The sequence below is a fragment of the Vigna angularis genome, chromosome 5, assembly GCF_016808095.1.
Source record: "Vigna angularis cultivar LongXiaoDou No.4 chromosome 5, ASM1680809v1, whole genome shotgun sequence".
NCBI classification, from domain to species: Eukaryota; Viridiplantae; Streptophyta; class Magnoliopsida; order Fabales; family Fabaceae; genus Vigna; species Vigna angularis.
This window is the reverse complement of record NC_068974.1, coordinates 13,423,472-13,439,900: the sequence shown is the minus strand read 5'-3', so window position 1 is coordinate 13,439,900 and position 16,429 is coordinate 13,423,472. Positions and strand designations below refer to the sequence as shown.

General features: G+C 33.2%; 1 protein-coding gene and 1 long non-coding RNA gene across 11 annotated transcripts; one reads left to right on the top strand and one right to left on the bottom strand.

The window, feature by feature from the left end:
• The first annotated feature begins 4,584 nt into the window (after positions 1–4,584).
• LOC108319826 (uncharacterized) lies at positions 4,585–7,192 on the top strand. Of its 6 annotated transcripts, none has more exons than XM_052877967.1 (4): positions 4,585–5,239; positions 5,427–5,685; positions 6,273–6,346; positions 6,893–7,192. In XM_052877967.1, the coding sequence occupies exons 1-3, from the start codon at positions 5,165–5,167 to the stop codon at positions 6,323–6,325; spliced, it is 387 nt and encodes a 128-aa protein (XP_052733927.1). In that variant the 5' UTR covers positions 4,585–5,164; the 3' UTR covers positions 6,326–6,346; positions 6,893–7,192. The 6 variants fall into 6 exon arrangements, with proteins under 6 accessions (XP_052733927.1, XP_052733928.1, XP_052733926.1 ...); XM_052877968.1 differs by having other exon boundaries at positions 5,427–5,690; XM_052877966.1 differs by lacking the exon at positions 6,273–6,346 and having other exon boundaries at positions 4,586–5,239.
• Positions 7,193–8,180: 988 nt separating this feature from the next.
• Positions 8,181–13,144, bottom strand: LOC128196513 (uncharacterized). 5 transcript variants are annotated; one of them, XR_008248880.1, is made up of 6 exons: positions 12,966–13,138; positions 12,148–12,553; positions 11,106–11,177; positions 10,456–10,559; positions 9,153–9,700; positions 8,181–8,965 (listed from the first exon to the last, which is right to left on the bottom strand). It is a non-coding gene; the product is annotated as an uncharacterized LOC128196513 (long non-coding RNA). The 5 variants fall into 5 exon arrangements; XR_008248881.1 differs by lacking the exon at positions 8,181–8,965 and having other exon boundaries at positions 9,322–9,700; positions 12,148–12,368; positions 12,458–12,553; XR_008248882.1 differs by lacking the exon at positions 8,181–8,965 and having other exon boundaries at positions 9,322–9,700; positions 12,189–12,553.
• Positions 13,145–16,429: the final 3,285 nt, after the last annotated feature.

The window sequence follows — 16,429 nt, the reverse complement described above, 5'->3', positions numbered from 1 at the left end:
CTACAAGAGATTTTCACTCCAAAAAATATGTTTTTAAATAAAGTAAACGCTTCAATATTTATTTTTATAATGAATGACATTGGAACCTCACAAAGCTAAACCTATTGAGTAGTTGATTGATAAGAGTTCTTTTCTGAACTTCCTGCGTTGAGCGCAGATTTCTGAAGGCATTTTTCTGACTTCCCTCCGCACGGCTTAAGGCAGGAGTCATTTTTCTGACTTCCTGCGTCGAGCGGAGATTTCTGAAGCCATTTTTCTGACTTCCTACGTTGAGCTGTGATTTCTGAAGCCATTTTTCTGACTTCCCCCCAAGCGGCTTAAGGCAGGAGTCAATTTTCGAACTTCCTGCGTTGAGCGGGGATTTCTGAAGCCATTTTTCTGACTTCCCCCCAAGCGGCTTGAGGCAGGAGTCATTTTTCTGAGTTACTGCGTTGAGCGGTGATTTCTGAAGCCATTTTTCTGACTTTCCCCCGGGAGGCTTGAGACAGGAGTCATTTTTCTGACTTCCTGCGTTGAGCGGAGATTTCTGAAGCCATTTTTATGACTTCCCCCCAAGCGGCTTGAGGTAGGAGTCATTTTTCTGAGTTACTGCGTTGAGCGGGGATTTCTGAAGCCATTTTTCTGACTTCCCCCCGAGCGTCTTGAGGTAGGAGTCATTTTTCTGACTTCCTGCGTTGAGCGGGGATTTCAGAAGCCATTTTTCTGACCTCCCCCCGAGCAGTCCTAAGGTAGGAGTCATTTTTCTGACTTGCTACGTTGAGCGGGGATTTCTAAAGTCATTTTTCTGACTTCCCTCCTAGCGCCCATTATAACCTGACCAAGTTGAGGTCTGAACCTCTTTGAGAATAATATTTTATAATTTAAAATTAAGAGTCTTTAGAACCTGAAAAGGTTGAACGTAGCTCTGAACCATCCTTTGCATAATATTTTATAATTTAAAATTAAGAGTCGGTAGAACCTAATAAGGTTCAACACTGCTCTGAACCATCTCTGCATAATATTTTATACTTTTTATAATTTAAAATTAAGATTCGTTAGAACCTCACAAGGTTGAACGCAACTCTGAATTATCCTCTGCATAATATAATTTAAAAGAAAGAGTTGGTAGAACCTGACAAGGTTGAACACAGCTCTGAATCATTGTGTGCATAATATTTTATAATTTAAAATTAAGAGTCGGTAGAACCTGACAAGGTTGAACGCAGCTCTGAACCATCCTGTGCATAATATTTTAAAATTTAAAATTCAAAGTTGGTAGAACCTGACACAGCTCTGAACCATCGTGTGCATATCATTTTATAATTTAAAATTAAGAGTTGGTAGAACCTGACAAGGTTGAACGCAGCTCTGAACCATACTGTGCATAATATTTTATAATTTAAAATAGAGTCGTTAGAACCTGGCAAGGTTGAACGCAGCTCTGAACCATACTGTGCATAATATTTTATAATTTAAAATACAAGGTTGAATGTAGCTTTGAACCATCCTGTGTATAATATTTTATAATTTAAAATTAAGAGTCCTGACAAGGTTGAACACAACTCTGTGTGCATAATATTTTATAATTTAAAATTAAGAGTCGGTAGAACTTTACAAGGTTGAACGCAGCTTTGAACCATCATGTGCAGAATATTTTATAATTTTTATAATTTAAAATTAAGAGTGGTTAGAACCTGACAAGGTTGGACGCAACTCTGAATCATCCTTTACATAATATTTGATAATTTAAAATTAAGAGTTAGTAGAACCTAAACCTGGCAAGGTTGAATGCAGCTCTAAACCATCCTGTGCATAATATTTTATAATTTAAAATTAAGAGTCGTTAGAACCTGACAAGGTTGAACGCAGTTCTGAACCATCCGATGCATAATATTTTTACTCACAAAAAGGAGTTAAAAAAATATATTATAATTTGGAAATTATAATGTAAATTAGAACCTGTCAAGGTTGAATGTAGGGTTGAACGTTTCTGAAAGTTCTCAAAATAAAAGACATGCCTTTAGGAATTATTACGGAATTTTTTACTCTTGTCGCAAAACCTGGTGTTGATTCAAAGTAGCGATGTCGAGGGCTTCAAGGGGATATCGTTGGACCCACAGTGGGCCCCAAAATGTTTCGGTTGAATTGGTTCGAGGGTCGGTCGTCTTGCTATGCTCTCTTTTGATCTTCAATTCTCCCTAATAACGTGATCCACTCCGATGGGGTTGTTAACCTGCAGGAGACACTCGGACGCTCAAGTAAGATATGTTCCATAAAGAGGTCTATATTTTATTAGGACAGAAAATGATCATTGTACTTGGACATAAGTTGTCTACTTATAAAGCTTGTGACACTGACATGCATTGATTAACCATTAGTGCAATATATTTTAGGTAATCAAACCCAAAAATTAAATCATTAATGTGGTATATTTGTAGAGCGTAAGGCAAACTGACCTATTAGTACTTACTTAGTGACAATCAATTCCGATCAATATACTTTATATAGTACACAAAGAAGTAGATAAATGCTTTTAGAATATATTTTTAAATATAATTTAGATAATTCAAATTTGTTGTAAAATCATTTTGAATACAATTAATTGTCTTATTTCATTATGTTTTGGTATTCACTTATTCCTCTCGTTATAGTTTATACAAATATTACACAATTGTATTACAAAAAGTTATTTTCACTCAACTATTGCTGAAAATAAAATTTAAAGTAATTACTACTTATTTTACATAACAAAATGTATTCATATTTTCATTTCAAAAAATATTATCTAAATAATTTTTTCATAATTTAAATATTATTTTCTTACATCATTAGGATGACAATATGACCCTATAAACTGACATCATTATAATATGAATTGATTATCCACTATAGCAATTATACGTTGTCACGTTTCACTAATATTACAAGGTTGTAATTTAACAAAATAAATAAAAATAACATTTTGCATAAAGAATAAGAATTAAATTAACACGAGATAGACGCATTAAATAATTCTAAAATAAATTAGAACAAAACACTCGTACATTAAATATTTACACTTTTTTAATATTGCATTAATTATTTATTTATTAGATAATGTAAATTTATACATATATGCACAAAAACACATATATATAATTTTTATATAAATTATTTAAACACTATATTTAAAATTTATGAGACATAGTCACAATTACATTCATTGATATATTAATTATATAATAAAATAATATAGAACATAATAATATTTTTCCAATTAAAGTATATTTTACTGACTAAATATTTTTAAGAATGGAAAAGTATAATATTTTTTTCTTTATAAATTTGTATTTAACTTTCTATATTTAAATATTGGGTTTTAAATATGAAACATAGTCAAAATTTACATGTAATTATATCTTAAAATAATAAATAAGTTATTAATATTTTTATTTTTAAATAAATTCTGTTGACTAATTATTTTTGAATGTAAAAAAGTATAATAAGTATTTCTCTATAAATTTATGGTTATCTTTCGGAAAACAATGGCAAAGACTTTTCCTTCTATTCATATTTTAAATCCTTAAAAAACATAGAAAAGAGATATGAGAAAAGTTGAGATAAAACCTATTGAAATTTTAGTTATAGTCATGATTCTTTTTAGTTTTACACATGCTGAATTAAGTAGCAAAAATGATGCTTTTATATGCAATGTTAAATGTGCAGTTAAATGTGAGACTAAATTATTTTCTCCATCATATGATAAATGCATTAAAGATTGTCGATCACACTGCAATAGATCTTCTGATCCTGTTTATAAATGTTTTATTACTAGTTGTGACTTAGTGAAGTCCACTTCCTATAACACAAGTATGCACTTTCTCAAAATATTTACTTGTTTTCATAGTTTTACATTTTCATTTAGATTTAATTTTATTAATTAATTTTTTTCATAACTCTGACAATTATTTTTCCTATTGCTTATAATTTTAACCATTGACTTTACTTTCTTTTCAGATGCTCATGATCTTACAAATAACGTTATGAATACATGCATGCAAGAATGTAAAAAAAACTGTAATTTGTGGGAAGAACTTTTGAAAAAATTGATAGAAGAAATTATGTTCTACAAAATTTTAAAAAATAATCTTGATTAATAAACAATGTTGATTTATTTTCATTCTTATTGTCTAACTACTCCTCCATCTTATGTGTTCCTTTTTACTATTGCAACTTAAGTATGAAATAAAATAAATAAAATCAAAGAATTTTATTTTGACAATATTATCATCGATTTCCATTAAGAAAATTACCAAATATTCTATAGAAAAAATGATATTTAAGGTGTGCGAGCAAGGTATTAAGATATAATGTGAATTAAAACTATGAATATGTAACCTCCCTCCCTGGTTATTATAGTGTTTTAAGACAAAATTTTATTGAAAGAGTGTAATGCAATTAAGGTGACAATTTTAATAGTTTTAGTATTTTATAAATTTTAAAGAGTAGTAATACAGTGACACGCTTACGTGTCACTTACATTCATTTGACACGCTCCACGTCAGCGTTTTCGAAAAAAACTTGCAGACTGAGTAAGGGTAAAAGGGGAAAGACCAAAATTTAGGTAAGTTTTCTTTCGAGCTTCGTCCATTTAGGTCATTTAGGTTTGCTTTCTCTGGCGTATTGTTTTCCATCGTTTTTATTGGCGCCTTCGATTTCCATTTAAAAAAGCTTGTTCAATCGGCGATTGTGAAGGGTTTTGATAGGTGTGAAGGTTTCGCTCTCAAAATCTTGTGCGTACTCGCTCTGCTTCTTAATCTCGTGGCCAATTCGTTCCAAAAACCTAACCCTAAAACGGCAAAAATCACGCTTTGGCAGGCTCACGTGTAACTCGTCAGCTACGGCTTACCCTCCAGTCTTCTTCCCGCCACCACCGTCTTGGGATATGCCGTGAACCGGACCAGCGGGGAGTTTACCGTCAAGCTCGGTGGCGCGTGCAAAATCAAGCTCCCGACGGACAACTACGTTGCCACCTACTCCGACACCATCTCTTGGAAAATCGTGTAGGGGTAAATTGCGGAACTTTACGGAATTGGGGTTCGCGCATTCTTCAAGTGGTGGTCGATCACCGGAATCCGCTCCTCCGACGACGATATCGTCTTCGAGGTCGGCATGGTGATGGCGAAGTATCCATCGAAGAATTTCGATGATAGCCCCGCGTGCGGGGGCCAACACTCTTCTTGAGGAAAATGTTAGTTTTTTTTTTCGCCTCAGTTTCATGGTACTTAATATTTACTTTGATTATTAGTTGCACACATATTTAATCGAGTTCTTCAGTTTATTGTTGTTGTAATGTATTGTGAATTTGAATAAAGTTTTGGATGCGGATAGAATGACTGAGAAAGCTCCACTGTTATATGGTTCTTTCATTTTTCATGTCTTGAAATATTCCACGATTGTCTTTGCAGCACAATGTTTCTTTATCACACCAGAAACGAGCTATCAGGAGTTTCATAGGTTGCCCTTCTGCTAAAGACTTTGCAGCACTCTGGGGGTTTGAATTGAATGAGATTGAAAACTGTGCCAGTCAGGATCAGTTTGATTCAGTTTCTTGTGTTTCTGTGGAATTGAATGTAGCACAAGTCTCAGGAAAGCCTGATATTCAAAATGGGGTCCCTTCACTGCTAGCTGGGGCCAAACTTGATGAGGAATCGACCAGTCAACAAGGTCAGGTATGCAAGAAAGAGTTTTAATATCTCATTTATTGTACTGATGAAAGTTTCAGATTTTACTCATTTGAGCATTACTTTAATAGCTAAAGCCCTCATGATATAAAATTTAGTTTTATGTCACCGAAGTTTTCCATTATAATAAATATAAGATGGCTTTATTGTAAACCATCTGGTACTTCTGAAGTGATTGACTTTAAAAGCACGTACATACATGTATATTAAAGTTTACGAGTTTGTTTTCCATACTTTGAGAGAATTAGAGGAGTCATTATAACGAGTTAAGAGTAGAACAGGATTTACACTGTTATTGCTTTCAATTTACTTTAAATGGATGCAATAATAGACTACTTGATACTTTAGTTCCGAAAGTTATAAAGTAACTGTTAATCTAGTCCTGGTTTTATAAAAAAATGTCAGTTAATTTAGTCTCTCAAATTGGTTCCCACAGTTAATTTGATCTTTTAGATTGTAAAATCAATAATTTAATCCCTGAATTTAACAACCACTGTCAAGTTAGCTATTTAATTTAACAACTATCCATCAATTTGGTTCTTGAAATTTATGGTGTGTTTGCTTTGGTAGATCTACGGTTTACGGATGCGAATGAGTATCGTGCTTTAGGAGATTTGCAGTGATTAGAGGGAGTGGAATTGCAGGTTAGGAGAGAGAATGAATTCTTGCATAGTTGAAGAGATTTGAAGAGATTCATGGTGGTTTTACTGAAGTGTCCTTTGTGTATTTTTGAATTAAGGTTATGCATGGAACTGATGGTGTAGTTGTCCTGGTGGTTATTTGGTCATTCGTATGTGGTTAGTTCTTATACTGGTTATGAGCATCTAAAAAAATGATTAAGTTGATTATCGAGCATGATATTAATTAGCCCAATAAGTAGTAATTATTCTTCTATTGAATTGTTTTAGGAGAAGTACAGACAGTGACCATATAAATACATATTTGGATAATATTGAATTTCATGAATAACTTTTACAGGTGCAGTAAGTGGTTATACAATGTGTAGGATATATTGATATGAACAAAGTAATGCAATCTCTAAAGTCACACCTTGCACTTTTATTTTCACTTTTCAATCAATTCTCTTCTCAGTCTCTCTGAGTAAAAGGTTTATGTATATGTTTATTTCAATATAATTTATGATAAAAGGTTTTTAAGTGTAATATTTAACAAGAGTATTGTTATTGCAGGAACAATTACAAGTTATGTAACAACAGATGGTTTGTCGGTGGGTATTACACGAAGATAATGCTCATCGCAGTATGGTATTGAAGAAATGTGGCATGCTTTAGGCATTGATTAATTCATGAAGTAGGACAACATGACCAAGTTGAATACATTGAAGTATGGGAACAGATATTGAACATAATGTACATATTTTAGGTTGTTTAGTTTCTGTAATGAAGAATATGTTGTAATGTTTAATGTTTATGAATTTTACGATTGATTATAAAATGCTTTATGGATGAAAATTTAAGTTTGGTTATTCATATAAGTTTGGATGGCAATCATATTGATGAAATCTGTCCTAAGAAATGTGATGATTGATATTAACCATATAAAACATAGTAGATAACCACTTACAACACTAAAGAAATGTGGTCATTGAGATTGAATTAAACCACTTTTATGACTGCACAAAACACCTTTGAGAAATAACCACATAGGACTTAGTAGATAACCACTTATTGCACCAAAGAAATGTGGTCATTGAGATTGAATTAAACCACTTTTGTCGTTGTACAAAACACCTTTGAGAAATAACCACATAGGACTTAGTAGATAACCTCTTACTGCACCAAAAAAATGTGGTCATTAAGATGTAATAAACCACTTTTATTCTTGTACAAAAGACCTTTCAGAAATAACCATATAAGACTTAGTAGATAACCACTCACTGCATCAAAAAAATGTGGTCACTGAAATTGAATAAAACCACTTTTACAGAAACTTGACGGGACAATAAAAATAATATAACGTGGTTATAATAAAGGTCTAGATACAGAATTTATCCACAAATTAAGAAATTTAAAATATTTGAAATTTGGATTTAAAGAGTATACAAAAATTTAAATAAAAAGGTACCATTAAGAATTAGAATTTGTAAACGTAACTTTCTCTGTTTACTTTGAACTTGTTTTAAATAAAATAAGAGAACATATATTGCTTTTCATACCATCTATCTATTTTTCCTTCAACCCAATAAAATATTGCTCCAAAATAAATATTAACTGTTTCATTTGTTTACACCACTTTTCATTCCATGACCTCAAGAAATATTGAAATATTTAAGCTTGTTATCTCTAACTATTGTTACTAATCTTAGATATGCTTTCAAACATAGGACTTAGTAAATAATCACTTACTGAACATAAGAAAAATGATTATTGATATTGTATTAAACAACTTTTATTGTTGTACAGAATCTCTTTCTGAAATAACCATATAAGACTTAGTAGATAACCACTTACTGCACTTAAGAAATGTCATGATTTATATTGAATTAAACCACTTCTATTTGTGTACAAAACCTCTTTCATAAATAACCACTGGAAAGTCACGCCCGGGCGCCCCATTTCTCACGCCCGGGCGTGAAACTCTCTGGAAGCTGAAAGTGGACGAGCGTCCTGAAAGTAGACGACCGTCCTTGACGAGCGTCACTTCTCGCTGCCGAGCGTTCACCGAGCGCCTCTTCTCTCGCTGGATGAACGTCCACTGCTCTCTTCGCTGGACGAACGTCCACTGCGCATCTTAGGACGACCGTCCTCTTCTGCCTGGCTGGACGAGCGTCCACTTCTGCCTGGCTGAACGAGCGTCCGCTCTTCTGCCTTCTGGACGAGCGTCCACTGCGTGTCTCGCTGGACGTCTTCGTTGGACGAGCGTCCTCTTAACTCTCTGGACGAACGTCCTCTATGAGCTCCTGGACGAGCGTCCTCTTTTCTCTTTTCTGGACGAGCGTCCCCTCTAAACGTCCTGGACGAGCGTCCTCTCTAAGCGTCCTGGACGAACGTCCTCTTCTGCTTCCAGGACGAGCGTCCGCTTGTGCTTCCTGGACGAACGTCCTCATCTGCTTGGCTTGAACGAGCGCCCATTTCTTCCTTCTGGACGAGCGTCCGCTCGTGCTTCCACTTTGGACGAGCGTCCTTTTCTGGCGACGAGCGTCCTGAATCTTGGACGAACGTCCTGCTTGTGCGAGCGTTTCTGCATGCCTTGGTTGGTTCTTCTCTATAATTTGTTGGAGAGTCTTCCAAGCTCATTTTTAGCTACAAAACAAGGGATTATTGATCAAAGTTCATCAAAGTAGCCAAAAACACAATTAAATAAAAAACAAGACAAAAGAAGAGGATTTAACAAGTTATAAGTTAGATAGGGGTTCATTTTGCTACTAAAATGATGCTTAAAATATGGTAAATTATAGCATTATCAATGTTGAATGAAAAAACCACTTACTGCAGGAAAAAATCAAATGTTTAACTGCATTGACTTAAAAACTTTTTTAGTTATTGTTTATCTGTAACGAAGCACATGGTTAATTGAATTGGCATTATGAGCAAAAAGAAGATAAAAAATAATGTATTCCCAAATCAAATTCATTGAACCTGAAAAATGAACAACTGAATAACAATTACAAATGAATCATATATTCAACCTTCATAAAAAAATACAACAGTTAACATCATTCAAATTTACAATTTACAATGTACTTTCAAAATTCTTCTTAGAATTGGACTTCTCAACATCATCACCTTCCATCTCTATTTCTTTCTTAGAATTTGAAACCAGAACAGATGAAACTACTAGCTCATAATCTTCCTGTGAATTATTGGTCCCAAAATCATCAACTACCATGTCATAATCTTTATTTGAATGTGAGTTCCCAACATGAGCAACCCCTTGCCTCTTCTTAGCAACAAACATTTGTAGCTTCTCAACCATTTTCTCAAGCTTAGCAATGGTCGCCTCTTGGTCAACAATGATAGCAACCAAAACTTCATTTTCTGCAACAATATCAGCCATAACATATTTAGATGGAACACATATATAGACACATCTCTCACAACAAAATCACATTCAAAAACCATATATAATTACACTGAATGTTCACATTATAGCTATATAAACACTTAATCTGATTGGTTCAGAATCTTAGGATAAAGCAGCTTTACTCACTTATGGTATTTCAATTTCCTACCGTCCTTAGCCTAAACAGATAGGTACGGTTATGAAAAGGAAGGTTAATTATATTTTCCAACACTAAGTGCCCATATGGGAATATCTTTTTTATTATTTTCATAAGCTCTCTTAAAAAAGTGCCCAGGGGATTTGAAACACCAACAGAAACACCCCTTTTAAATGATATGATATTGGTCTCCCTTGGATCGTATTATTTAACTTATGCAGCAATTTGTATGGAGGATTTGTCAGGAATATTACAAAAAATTATGTAGAGAATGTATGTATTTGTACGATGAAATTCAAACTAAGGGAAGCCAATTTGATATCCTAGACTAAATGCAACTTTTATGAATGTTTTGATTGAAGGTCCTTTTACAACATTTCATTGTTCATTTGTGAAGAAAAGACACTTTATTTGTGGCCAATCCCAGCCTGCCTTAGTTTCAATCACAATGAGGAGTACCATAAAAAACTATAAGGGAAAACTGTGCAAACATCAGAGTGAATAATCAATAAAAAAAGATGTAGAAGGGGTTTAAAATATAAAAGGAAAAAAAATTTGGAGCATTCCCCAAACCTTCTTCTCTCAATGCCTCTCACTCACCACCGATCTTGTTTAGTTGTTCCTACTTTATGAAAGCAGAGTAAATCTACCACGACAACTTCAGATGGCCATACAACCTGTTAAAAAGAATCACAACACATGTAACCAGAATCAATTAAAACAACACAGCATATATACTTCCAATTTCCAATCCACAAATTAAAACATTAACACCCACATGATACTTCCAATACTTTCAACCCTCTTCAATTTCACCACCCACAAAAATCTATACGCACATTCTATTAACACTAAAGCCACTCCAGTATCCAACTTAATATTCTCCCTTGATATGACGCTCTTGAATTCTTAAGAGTGTTTCTCCCCTTTTTCAAATTTCAATTCCTAAGTTGTTATTCACAAATGGAAGGGCAAAATTCACAAATATAAACCATTTACCAAGAGAATATTTATTGTATATACTTAAGACATAAAAGTGAAGATACTTCTTCATTTTATACACTTCTAATTAATCCAAACATAATTATCCAAGTGTGAGAAATTCATTAATAACTGTGTTTACAGTTGTTAGCAACCCTAGGTCAAATAAATATGAAATGCATGACGACATGTCAACAGAGAAAAAGAAAAGGATTATTTATGATAAGGGAAAAATGAAGAACCTGTCCAGTATTTGCTTCCTCCTCTCCGACAACCAACATGTACTTGTACTGAGCTAATTGTGCTTCTCGTACCTGCAAAATGTCACAACTTCAATTTAAAGACATTTCTCTTCAATCAAGAAACAACTTTCAATTACAGATTTACTAAACATTTAGTATACAAAATTTTTCATAAAAAATAAAATCCCCAAATATTAGAAGACACAAAACGACTATTAAAGTTGTTTGATATAATAAGTTATAAAACTGATACCAAGTCATTTCGGAGACTAAACTAGTTTAGTTGCATTTAAATGAATTAGAATACTCTACTTAAGGTTCCAAATATATAACAACTTGAATAAAATTCATTACAAGTAACAGCTTTTAAAATATTACAATAGAATAATACATACACTTTGGTATCGTACAAGGTACAAAATCTAGTAATTACAAATATGATATTTTTCCCTATTTCCTATTTCCAAAATATTGTACAAGGTGGAATTTTAATGAGCCTTTTGTAAAAGTAGAAAGATATATATAGCAGTACAAGTATCCTAACAAATTACAAACAGATAATAAAAAGTCAATAGCCTGTTTGATTTAAGAAATGATTCATGCCTTTGCTAATGATTACAAATATGATATATTTCCCTGTTTCCTATTTCCAAAATATTGTACAAGGTGGAATTTTAATGATCGTTTTGTAAAAATAGAAAGAATTCTGAAAAACCAAACACACTCTAAGATATTCAACTATTCAAGGAGATTGCTCGAATTTTGTGATCAGATTACAGCTGGAAGTTTATTTAAAAATGTATGAGATGGACTGAACAAAATTTAGTAACAAAATCAAACTGCTTCAACGGTTTCAACATGATACAGAAAAGCTCAGAAATAAACAAGGAAAAGCCAATTATGAGAGTACTAGACAGTTAATTTATAGGCATGAAAAAAATACAGGTGCTGCCACAAGATATGTCAGTACAACATTTGTATCATTTGATAGGTATAAGCAAATATATCAAAGAATAAAGCATAAAATTCAGAGTTGCTTAACTGTAGTGCATAAGATAATGATTTTCCAGACACAGGACATACAATTGCTTGAAGAGGACTGAGCCAGAAAGGCCATTTACCCTTGTAGTGCTCTAAAAGTATGACAAACATGTGTTCAACAGATCCTAGAATTACTCTATGTATCATTACAGGTCTCTCAATTTTGGCTTCATCCTCAGCAGAGAATTCCAACTTCAAACGATCAGGAAGCTGGAAGTTAAGCTGCTAGTAACCACATTCACCTAGCTATTACATGACAAGTTATCCAAAACTAAATCATGTGAACACAAATCTATCTGAGCGTGGCAAACCTGCAAAGTTGCACACTGAAATTTCTTACTTAATGCATCAGATACACTGATGTCTATCTTTGGTCCATAGAATGCCCCATCCCCTTCATTCAACAACTGCAAGGTTTTACACAGAATATAAGCACAAAAATAGTAAAGCTTTCAAATGTCACATTCCACAGAAAATAATAAAACATTATGAAAATAAAAAATGGAGTGTGTAGATGCGAGTGAAAACCCTTCACCCATATCAACATAAAGATGAAGAGAAGAAATGGGTGCTGTCATACACAAAATGAAACTGCCAACATAAGCAAATTGGAGGATATGATGCAGAGAGGAATCAAGGGCGAATTGGAGGAATGTGCCTGTAGTAGAGCATTTGGTGTTTTCGAAACTGAATCAAAAAAAAAACTCTCTATCTCACGCCCTTGCCCCTTTACTCTAGGGTTTTCGAAAATGAATCAAAAAGAAAATGAAAGATAGAGAAATGATGACAAAACAAGAAAGGAATAGAAAGGGGACAAACCTGATGCTTCGCACTTCGCCGGTTCCAACTCTTCTGATCACCGATCACGTCCAGCCTGTGGCATCCATCGAGTTCTCCTTTTTTTTTCTTTCTCGCTCTCTCTCAACCCTAACCCTAGACTTCCTCTTCCAAGATGAAAGGGTCGACTGTGAAAGGAACGAAAACTTTCAATAAACTTTTTACACACCGCAAATGACAACTTTGCCCTTAATGACATTCAGAAAAATTGGGCCCCACCCGTGTCAAATGAGTGTCAATTTCTTTAGCCGTGTCAAAGAATCATTTTTGAATTTTAAAATAGTCTAGTTCAAGTCAAAACTATATTTAATAGATTATGCTATGATTAAATTTCTTTTAAGAATAACCTAGCTTTGACACATAACATATCTAGATTCAATTAAACTAAACTCTAACTATGAAAACATGTAACACACCATAGCTTATTTGCACATCATAAAAAAGAAACCTCTCATGCTATTAGAATAACAGCGTGAAGTTAGATTATTGTTATTTTATAATTATTTATATTCTTAATAGATCTAATGTTTTTAAAAATAATTATTACATATACTAATCAAGTCATGCAAATAAAAAAGTTTATTATCCTTTTTTTCTAATTCTATAGTTGTAATCAAAGTTTATCATTCTTTAATAATAGTAAAAATTTTCCATAGAAACATCGTTTTATATATATATATATATATATATATATATATATATATATATATATATATATATATATATATATATTAAATATAAATACATTTTACGACATATTAATTGAATGTATTTTATGGTATTAAGTATTTAATTTCATGAAATATATTATTTATTTCTTAATTTAATTATGTGTTGTATTTTTTATATTTTTTATTATTTTAATGAAATTTTAGTTAGAAGTATTTTTCCCTACATTTTTAAAATATTTAAATTAAATTTCTATTATTTAATAGTAAGAACTTAAATAAAAATATTCAAATTTGGAAAAAGTTAAATTTTAATTTATTATTTAAATAGGTATCGAAGCTAATTTCTCATACAATAAAATTATGTCTAATTAATTGGGTGGATATTTTATTTGGTAATAATATATTATTTGTGAAATGTAAATTTTATAATAACATACACTAATTATAATATGCTTTTAGTCCTTTAAGTATCATTGATTTTTTGTTTTAGTCCGTACTCAAAACTTTGATGGCTTTTAGTCCTCATAGTATTGAAACATGTAATATTATTCTTTAAAAGGAACGATGTCAACTTTTTGTTGATCTAGAAAACGGCGAGGCCACGTCTTCTGCCAGCTTCCATCTTAAGTATCTGCCACGTTGCTTGTTTAATTTGTGGAATGAGATTAAGTGATTGACACGTGTGTGGGTGATTGAAATCAGATTACGAAAGTTGGGTTCTTCTTCGTCATCTCAGTTGGGGGCAAAGCTGGGTGCTTCTTCGTCATCTCAGTTAAAGGTTGGAGTTTGTCTTGTTGAGGAGGTAAGATGATACGTATTATTTTGCTCTTCTACGTGTGAATATAAGTATTGGGGATTTAGGGTTTGAGTGGGCACGAAAGTTGATGAAGGGATTTCTTTGTTGTAGTGAAATGAAAGGTGACAATGGAGGAAATGGTTGGACGCGAAGGACGATTGGTTCGGGAAAGTTTCAAAGTTATGGATCATCTTCACGGTTACCATAGGGGCGCGTTCAAGGTCTCGCTTCGTCCCACCTGCTTCCGTCGCTGTCCCGGAGTGCTGCCGGAGCATCGCCGGAGTGTCGTCGGAGTGTCGACTGTTCGGTGGACGAAAAAGAGGGGTTTTCCCGGTTGTCAGTCCCACCCAAACCTTTTTCTTCGTCTGTGTTCCAACCAGCACACCTTGTGTTCACTCAAGGTTCATTTTTTTTATTGCAGTGGAATGAAGCTTTAATACATGCATGATGATGTTGTATGTGGATGGTTTTGGTTATGTATGATACGTTTGTGTGTAAGCTGTACAAATATGACTTGTTGGATGGCAATGGAATGTTGTTTATGTATGATGGAGGTGGTTTGTTAATAGTATTTGTTGGATAAATTAAATGTGTGATGATTGATACTATGGACATGAGAACATAAACATTATTCCTTTGACGATACTGAAAATGTTTATGGAAAAAGTGGGAAAATTTATGGAATAAATTTCACTTTTTGTGCTTTACCCGTAATGTAGATATTTGATAAGTTATTAGATGAAATAAATGTGGTGGGATGAATTGGGTTTTTTAGAAGGTCCTTTGATATAATTAATGATATTGTGTGTGTGATTCTCCATTTGTTGTTTATCCTTTACAATTTGACATATAATTGAAGTCTATTGCATTTTGTAGTGTTAATGATTTTTATAGATGTTGTTTGGTTAATCTTACATTGTTGTTGTAATTTTGTTGGATTGGTAGTCATGGACCTAGTTGGCCTTGCTGTGAAAAAAAACAAGCCACCTCAAAATGAGAGTGGTGAACCTAATTGGCCTTACTGTGAAAAAACTTCAACCCAATTACCCACTTCATTCGACTTTGGTACCAATTATGTTGGTGAACCAAGGGTCCTAGAAAATTCATTTTTATGTGACACAAATTTGTTAATAAAATGTTAAGAAATTGTTCCCAAATTACTTAGAAGTAGCTGAAATGAGGGAAAACAAACAAGCCACCCCAAAATGAGAGTGGTGGACCTAGTTGGCCTTGCTGTGCAAAAACTTGAACCCAGGTACCCACTTATTTTGCCTAAGGTACCAGTTCTGTTGTTGTACCATGAGTGTTAGAAAATGTATTTTTATGTGGCACGAATTTGTTAATAAAATGTTAAGAAATTGTTCCCATATTACTTAGAAGTAGATCAAATGAGGGAAAATAAACAAGCCACCCCAAAATTAGTGTGGTGGTCGTAGTTGGCCTCGGTGTGCTAAAACTTGAACCCAGGTACCCAATTAATTTGCCTTAGGTACCAGTTCTGTTCTTGTACCACGAATCTTACAAAATGTATTTTTATGTGGCACGAATGATATGAATTAATAAATTACTATTATTTTTTTGTTCTCTTTTTGCTTGTCTTTTAACAAATGCTTACAATGTTTGTTATCATTTCCAATTTGTTCTTTTACTTGATTGTGTTGGTGTAATGTAATTTCACTTTTTGTGTTGGTGTAGTGTGATGGAGGAACTTGGTGAACAAAGTAAAGGACGTGATAGAAGGAAGAAGGTACGTAGGATTGTATTTGATTTCCATACATTTGTTGTTTGACTGTATTTAATTAGTAAGCATGACTTCGTATGTAGTTAGTGTTCAGACACTACTGCAAAACCAAGATGATAGGTCTTTTGAACGAAAGGTTGACTATTGAGCAGAAGGGTTACATTGAGAAGAGTGTTTTTGGTTGGTTGTTATACTTGCCAAGTTGTATTAAGATAGGTAGGAATTTGTTATCTAAGTT